Source organism: Ranitomeya variabilis, chromosome 5 (genome assembly GCF_051348905.1).
Source record: "Ranitomeya variabilis isolate aRanVar5 chromosome 5, aRanVar5.hap1, whole genome shotgun sequence".
NCBI classification, from domain to species: Eukaryota; Metazoa; Chordata; class Amphibia; order Anura; family Dendrobatidae; genus Ranitomeya; species Ranitomeya variabilis.
Genome location: NC_135236.1, coordinates 497,221,432 through 497,230,422, shown reverse-complemented (window position 1 = coordinate 497,230,422; position 8,991 = coordinate 497,221,432). Strand labels below are relative to the sequence as shown.

The 8,991-nt window shown below is 41.0% G+C and overlaps 1 protein-coding gene across 4 annotated transcripts in view; it reads right to left on the bottom strand.

Annotated features, from left to right (window-relative positions):
- Window positions 1–1,903: 1,903 nt before the first annotated feature.
- Window positions 1,904–8,991, bottom strand: part of HCFC2 (host cell factor C2) — a 111,957-nt gene continuing 104,869 nt past the window's right edge. For 2 of the 4 annotated variants that reach the window (XM_077265649.1, XM_077265650.1), the window contains one exon: window positions 7,068–7,632. In XM_077265649.1, the coding sequence (XP_077121764.1) occupies window positions 7,622–7,632 (11 nt within the window). In that variant the 3' untranslated portion in view covers window positions 7,068–7,621. Of the gene's footprint in view, window positions 2,026–3,192; window positions 3,238–7,067; window positions 7,633–8,991 lie in introns of those variants that run through there. The other 2 variants (XR_013215807.1, XR_013215808.1) reach the window with 2 other exon arrangements.

The window sequence follows — 8,991 nt, the reverse complement described above, 5'->3', positions numbered from 1 at the left end:
CATGAATTTTATAAAATCCCTAATAATGAATCCGTCAAAAACATCTAGAAACTCCAAACTCTGTAACTATAATGAATATAAGAAAAAATAAACAGGTGAACACATAAAAAAGGCACAAATGAAAATCAGAATACAGCACAACTGAAAAACTAGACTAAAAATGGCACAAATGCAATGATGAGTCAGGCCCATAAGGTTTAAACAGTAAAAATTTGGCCTATGGGGTCCTTGCCAAACTAGGACAATTAAGGTTGGCATCAGCAAATCTATATAGCAGCCAGTTACCTTTAGAAAGCGAATTGGGACATGAGGTCAATACTATGCACAGTAGGTCAAAGTGTGATTTAAAAGGGGTTGTCCACTATATGGACAAACTTCTCAATTGCTATATTCCAAGTATAAAATAAATGACCTATACTCCTCACCAGTGCTGGAGCAGTTCCTCGACATCAACGCCTGGTCTCCGATGGTTCACGTGAAGTTGTTATGCAGTGTGATGTCTGCACCCAAATCACAGCTGCTTCAGTCACTTCCTTCAGATGTAACTGACATCTGGAGGCAGTGAGAGCAGCAGCAGCTCTCTTCATCCGGGTGTCAGTTCTGCATCTGGAGGCAGGGAGAGCAGCAGCAGCTCTCTTCATCCGGGTGTCAGTTCTGCATCTGGAGGCAGTGAGAGCAGCAGCAGCTCTCTTCATCCGGGTGTCAGTTCTGCATCTGGAGGCAGTGAGCAGCAGCAGCTCTCTTCTTCCAGGTGTCAGTTCTGCATCTGGAGACAGCGAGAGCAGCAGCAGCTCTCTCTTCTTCCGGGTGTCAGTTCTGCATCTGGAGGCAGCGAGAGCAGCAGCAGCTCTCTTCTTCCGGGTGTCAGTTCTGCATCTGGAGGCAGTGAGAGCAGCAGCAGCTCTCTCTTCTTCCGGGTGTCAGTTCTGCATCTGGAGGCAGTGAGAGCAGCAGCAGCTCTCTTCTTCCGGGTGTTAGTTCTGCATCTGGAGGCAGTGAGAGCAGCAGCAGCTCTCTCTTCTTCCGGGTGTCAGTTCTGCATCTGGAGGCATTGAGAGCAGCAGCAGCTCTCTTCATCTGGGTGTTACTTCTGCATCTGGAGGCAGCGAGAGCAGCAGCAGCTCTCTTCTTCCGGGTGTTAGTTCTGCATCTGGAGGCAGCGAGAGCAGCAGCTCTCTTCTTCCGGGTGTTAGTTCTGCATCTGGAGGCAGTGAGAGCAGCAGCAGCTCTCTTCTTCCGGGTGTTAGTTCTGCATCTGGAGGCAGCGAGAGCAGCAGCAGCTCCTTCCAGATATCAGTTCTGTCCAAAAGAAGTGAGAGGAAAGCTGATTGTAATGCCATGTGAACCCTGCAGCCAATGTCATGTGAGCCACGGGATACCAGGCACGGATGTCTAAGGACCGAAGCTAGAACTAGAGTTGATGTTCGGCTATTTGTATTTTATACAGGGGGATATAGCAATTGAGCAGGGGTTGTCTGAGTAGTGAACAATCCCTTCAACAAAGTCTAAAAGAGAATCCAAGTGGTGGGTCCCCTTCGGTCTATAGAAACTGTACATACATCCTATACAAGAATAGGCTAAATACTGCCTGCCTAAGCATTACTTAGCTTACCTATAATATATGCAAATCCTCGTAAGTCATATCTCCAAAATCCTGTATTAGTTATTGCACCAAAATGAAACAAGTGGCCCATCATGTCTCCAGCAATATTCAGTCTTGTAAATGTGCTCCCAAGCATCGCATGTGTGCTCAGAACTTCATCTTAATCATTCATTCATTGGGATTCCCTTTTAATATTTTTGTGCAATATTTACTTCACTTTTGAAGATTTCTGCTTACTGTCAGTGAGTGAAAACATTCTTGTTACCATTCATCGGCTGGATATCCATCCTGATCCTGCTGGTTAACATAGCAGCACTCATTAGCAAGGAGAGACAATTTCCAGCTAAGGAGCAGCACAATTCAGGCTTGGCATGACTATTTGTCTGGAAGTTTACACATGGCGATTTAAATTCTGTATTTTTCTGCAATAATTAGGTAAAAACAGAGTGAACCGGCCATTAGACACGTAAAAGAATCATGTATGAAAATATCCAACAAGCCCTGCACTTGTGCCACAGAAGGTTCTGGATTGCAACAAGCAATCGTCCATTCCTGACAGATCTTGAAAATCCTGAGTAATTGATACATAAAACTATGATAGCTCAAGAACTTTCTAGAATGATGGAGATTGGAAATGTATAGGTGTTCCCCATGTTTCCAAGCAACCATCTACTTAGGCGAGGAGGAGGGGGTGTCATAATTGATCATGGTGGTACAGGTATCATGTCACCGCTTCCAAATGAAACGGTGACCATTACAAACTGGTTCTTATACAACAGGACAAACAAAAATACCAACAACCACCTCTGGCCGGTTACACATGTCCAAGTTTCATGGTCCATCTTGGGATTACATTTCTGGTCCAGCCCCAAAAGGTCTCCTGACCATAGCTGGCGTGGAGGCCGCAGCCTGTGCGCAGACCATGACAGTCGGACGTGTGAAACCGGCCTCGCTCCTACAAAAATATTAACAACTTCACCAAATTTGCAGAAAAACCTCAACGTTGAAATTTTGTTCTGTTCTATTTTTCAGTGTGACACAATGAAGTCATCCCGACCCACTGCATAATGTGACACCACCAAGTAGTTTTTAGATGTATAATTCTTCCCACAAAAATAAATGTAAGCACTCTATCGGTCACCAATGCTCAAGTTAAGTCCGTATTATGGGAAAGGCGTAATCAGAAAAACACATCATTTAAAACAGAATTTTTGTGTTAAATATATAATATTTGGCATTTTTTTTTTTTTTTAAATATTACAAACTAATAATAATCTTGCAATTTTCACATTGGCCATTGAGGCTTCTTTAGACTCAACTCCCTGTTCTGTCAGAAAATGCACATGTACACTAGGTGCAGCAGACTGAGCCAGACCTAGCTTTTGTATTGAAGCGTCTAATGAGCCTGCCCAATCGGATGCTGGGGGGCGCTGAGCCGTCGGTGTCTTGATTGACAGTTTAGCCGTCCAATCAGAGTTAGGGTATTGCCTGAGCTTCATCCAGGTGTCTCCTGTTCAGGTAATTACCTAGCTACTTAGCCAGTTCTCTGCCTCAGACTAGTGCCAATTGTAGCCTCATGCTCACTGGTGTATGCTTGCCTTGTTTCCCTGTGCTCCTATCTACAGCTTCCTGACCTAAAACCGCAAAAAAAACAGCATTTTACTGTACCAGCAAATTGAATGCTTTTTATATACTATTTTTTCACCCCATACACTTAAATGAGTGAAAAACGCTTAAAAAAAACAGAAACAAAAAACCTGCTGAAACAATGGACACGCAGAAATTTTAAACTGTCATATCTGCAAGGAAAAAACAAAAGTAGCAATCTGTGCATGAGACTTCAGACATCTCATTCATTTGGGACTGTAAAGCGCAGAGGTTTTGGTGCAGAAAGGTCTTCTGAAAATACTGAATGTGTGCACACAGCATAGAACACAGTATGTTCACATGTTGCATTTTTTGCGGTTTTTCTATACCAACAAAGTTATTGAGAATTCTGAAGCCTCATATAGACACATACCAGTCATTTTTTCTTGCAGATTTGAAGCAATATCAGGTCTTCAGCCTGTCCATTCTTTGAGCATTGTTGCGGAGTATATCACCCATGCAAATGAATGGAGAAATAAACGCATCAAAAAAGCATGCATTTTATGCAGTGTTTGTCCTGCAAAGAGACACCTTTTTGGTGCAGAAATGTTTGTCACAAATACTTCAAGGGATTTTCCCATCTCCAAGATCTTATCCCAATATGTATTAGGTTTAATATTATTATTATTAATATTAATAGCAGCAAATACTTTAATTAGAAATGTAGTATAGTTTTTCTGACTCGCTATGTCTCTTTCCTCATGTGCAGGCATTGCAGGAGCTTAGGTATCCATGGTTATGACTACTAGCAACTAGGTAACTGTCACTATATTAGTGGTTGTAACCATGGATACCTAAGATCCTGCAATGCCTGCACATGAGGAAAGAGACATAGCGAATCAAAAGAACTATACTACATTTCTAATTGGATGTATTTGCTAGTATTATTATTATTTCACCTATTATATATTGGGATAGGATCTTGGAGATGGAATACCCCTTTAAAGGGAATCGGTCAGTGGGATCAACCCTCCTAAGTCACCTATATGGGCCTGCAGGTCATAGAAAGTTGAATAAAATGATAGCTTGATATCTGCCAACTGATGCTTTATTTCACAGAAATCCACATTTTTCTTGTATGCAAATTAACTGTATGGGCCAGGCACAGATCTCTGAGAATCTGTCTCCAGAGCTTATTTGAAATAAAAGGAGGGCGTTACCAGTGTGAGACGTGTAATGATTAACAGCCTGCTCTTATTACTCACACAGCTCTGCAGTGAGATCATAACAGTACAGCAGAAGTGAACTTTGTCTCATTACAAACATTTTCAGCTGTAGTTCTCTCGCCGTATTTCAGGTTCCATCTCATAGGCAGCCAGTGTGGAGGAAGTGCAGTACAGCAGAGCGGATAGCACTGTGAGAGGACAAATATGCTTGTGTTTGTAATGAGACAAGGTTCACTCTGCTGTACTGTGTCAGTTATAATCGGGCACAGTTCTGCAGCAGAGCTGACCACACTACGAGAGGACAAGTGCTGCTCTCAGATATCAAGTTATCATTTTATTCAGCTAACTATGACTGACATGTCCATATAGACGGCTTAGGAGGGATGCTCCTACTGACAGATCCCCTTAAATGGCTGCACATACGCTATCTGAATGGGTAAAAAAAGCATGCAAAAATGCTGAAAGAATTGCATGTTGCAGACTTGAAAAACGCTTTGAGGGTTGAAATCTGAAAGGAAAAAAAAAAAAAAATCAGCATATGCATGAGATGTCAAACATCTCATTCACTTTGCTAGTACAGTAAAAGGCAGCTATTTTTCATGGCAAAAATGTAATGTGTGAACAAGCGCTAAAAGTGGCTGCTTATCCAGAATATATTTTACATATGCTACATTTGTATTGACCCAAAGGGCACAGAAACCAAAACACTTTAGAGTGTTCACATCTGTGTAATATGTAACAGTGCCACATAAAATTTGACCTTCTGTAGAAAAAATATCAGAGAACAAAATTTCAACATATTGATACAAGGCTCAGAATTAGTATACAAGACATGGTATACCCTGTGGTTTCACAATGATAGCAGACAGAAAAAAAAGCTATAAAAAGCATCTGAATGAAGTGAGCACTCTGAAGAAAGCGGACTTCATTCAGGGACTGCACGACTCACGGATAACGCCATTGTCCTGCAGATATAGAGTTAATCTGCAGGTTAATAGCATTAGAAAGGTGCCTGGCTGCTGTAATGAAAGCGCAGCCCCTGGGAGAAAATTAACTTTATTTCTCCCTGGAGCCGCTGGCTTTCAGTCATACAGGTCAACCTGGAACAATTTCGACCACAGCTCAGTACACAGTGAGTGGCGACTGTAAGCATACCCCAGCACTTGGGCTGACAGCCGGTTCTCAGTGGGAGTGCTGGGGCGTGCTTACAGTCACTGCTTACACTATAGTGAGCCATGACTGAAGCTATACCGCCTGTATGACTGAATGCTAGTGGCTCCTAGGAGTAAAAAGGTTAGCTTTCCCCCAGGTGCTGCATTTTCAGTATGGCGGACAGGCATCTTTCTAACGCTATTTTACCTGTAGATTAACGATTATCTGCAGGTTAATCGGTTTATCTGACGTGACAGGTTCCCATTAAACTCCTAGAAAATAGAGGTGAAGTATCCCAAGATCGGTTATTTACTGAGCAGCTAGAGCCAGCTGGGCTACTTCAGAAATATACGGTAATTTACTCCTCCAAGATAACCTGAAAATGCATATGCAGACTACAGGCTGCATATGCAGAATCCAATGCCCCCCAAAAATCTAAATGACCTGAAAAATGGCCAATGTAAAGACAGCTGCAATATTAATCTAGAGCCATTTTTGTACATTATATTGCAAGTAAAAACAAACATTTAATAAAAAAACACAATTTGAGATTATATACATCTATGTTATTTGTTTTTTCAGCTCTCACACTAACATTTTAGAATATATATAAAATTGTTGGTACCCTTGTGTCATCAGGTTTTTGGGACGTAATCTTGAGAACCCTATAATGTAAGAGCAGAGACCCTGATTACAGCAATGTCTCACTCACTGGGCTGTGTTCTGCTGTTTCAGTACAAATCAATGTTTTATAAGCAGATTATCATCACTACAGGACAACAGCCTCGCAGGGTCTCAAGTCCCTACATCATGCTGCCGTCAGATTACATAGCAAAAAGCTGCTGACAGATTCCCTTTAAGACCCACAATGGTCAATGAAAGCTTAAAACTGACAAAAGTAATTAAACATTTCCTGAACTATTGAAATTTAGATCTTTCTTTTGAACTGTGGTTCAATGGAAAACAAAAACAAAACTAATGACCATTTTCACCCTTTAAATAGCTAGACTGACTGATTACAAGGTAGTAGATCCATATTATGCCAATTACAGTGCACACCTTAGTTTAACATGCCCCTAAGGTCAAATTATTTTTGTCCAGGCCATTTTCATTAATTTGATTGTTTTTATTTTGGTTTGACCACAATTCAAAAGCAATGCTTGATTTTCAGTAAATGTGAAATTACTTTGTCAGTCTCCAACTATTTCAGTGACTATCGTGGTTTTTTTCTTACTGTAAAGAGAAGGGAACCAACAAGTTTTGCCAGTGTGTGGTTAGATAATATTATATTAAAAATATATATATATATATATATATATATATATATATATATATATATATATATATATATATATATATATATATATATATATATATATATATATATATATATATATATATAGATATATATATATATATATATAGATATATATATATGTCTAAGATTATTATTGCAGCTGTTTTTGCTTACCAAAATTTTCTGGTCATTTTCATTTTTTGTGTGTATATACTATAAAGGTGCAGTACAGATACACAATGTAATGTAAACATATATAGCTTGAAAGGAAGAAAAATAAAGTATTCTGATGCAACACATTGTTACTTCAGAGTTATTCTTTCATGGGAAAACTGGCAGGAAACCCCTAGATTCAGGGGAAGTGCTATGTGCCTACTATATTGCACTATGAGATCCCTCCCGTCCCTTTGCACAATTTTATTGCTTAAAAACTAGATACAAATATATGCAAGTGGTAAAAAAATGGAAGCAGAAAGGCAGTTTCTATTTAGAAACTGTACCACATTGTCCCACCTGAGCACATATCACTAACATTTATAATATAACATGAAAAAGTATATACTGTCATCATATATTTAGATTATATGTATATCTATACAATTAGAAGCATAATGAAAAAATAAACATTTTGAGATTTACAAAATATTACAAAAAGTGAAACATACAGCTCTAATAAAACACTTTGAAAAAGGATTCCTTCCAGCAAAGTTGCAAACAGATCAGAACTGTCTCTTTGATCAGCCTGCTCTATAAGCCTCAGGTTTTCTCTGAAAAGAAAGCAAAAAGAAGAGAAGAGCCTTTAAGTAGTCAATCACTATAAGTCATCTTATTACTCCACTGCTGTATTGCACCCAGCTTAGCATTATGAACAAATGTGTGCAGGTAAGATTGCTGAATTATGATTGACAGGTCGGCCCAGAAGTACTAGGAAACTGCACCCACCCACTCTCTGTTGGAGTCCCCCAAGGCTCTGTTCTAGGACCCCTACTATTCTCAGTCTATACACTTGGCCTGGGACAACTCAAAGTCTCATGGTTTCAAGTACCACCTTTATACTGATGACACTCAGATCTACTTCTCTGGCCCAGACGTCACCGCTCTGCTGCCCAGAATCCCGGAGTGTTTATCAGCCATATCCTCCTTCTTCTCCTCTCGCTTCCTCAAACTCAATGTGGACAAATCTGAACTCATCATCTTTCCTCCATCTCATAGATCTTCCTTACCTGACCTATCTATCGCAATTAACGACATCATGTTTTCCCCTGTACCGGAAGTCCGCTGCCTCGGAGTAACCTTTGACTCTGCCCTGTCCTTCAAACCGCTCATCCAAGCTCTTTCTACCTCCTGTCGCCTCCAGTTCAAAAATCTCTACAGAATCCGTCCTTTCCTCAACCGTCAATCTACTAAAATGCTTGTGCATGCCCTCATCTCCCGCCTTGACTACTGCAACATCCTTTTCTGTGGCCTCCCTGGTAAAACCCTTGCACTTCTCCAGACCATCCTTAACTCTGCTGCCCGACTAATTCATCTCTCTCCTCGGTACTCCTCAGCTTCCCCCCTCTGCAAATCTCTTCACTGGCTCCCATTCCCTCAGCGTATCCAGTTCAAATTACTAATACTGACCTATATCTCGTTAAAGGGTCAACATTGACTTGTAGGATTGCTACCTTCCAATAGGTGGCACTAGAGTTCTAGCTCTCTTCCTCTCTGAAGAGGCAATTTGCATAATAATGACCTACAAAGCCATCCATAACCTGTCTCCTCCATATATCTCTGAACTAATCTCCCGATATCTTCCCTCACGTAATCTCCGATCCTCCCAAGACCTCCTTCTCTCCTCCACACTTATTCGCTCCTCACCCAACCGCCTCCAAGACTTCTCCCGAATATCCCCCCATCCTCTGGAATTCTTTTCCCCAACACGTCCGACTATCAACCACATTCGGATCCTTCAGACTGAACCTGAAAACCCATCTCTTCAGGAAAGCCTACAGTCTGCACTGACCCTGCTGCCTCCTCATCACTACTGAAGCTACCGCCTCACCAACACCGGAGCTCCTGCAACCCTCAACCTATTGTCTCCTTCCCCATAATCCTGTAGAATGTAAGTCCGCAAGGGCAGGGTC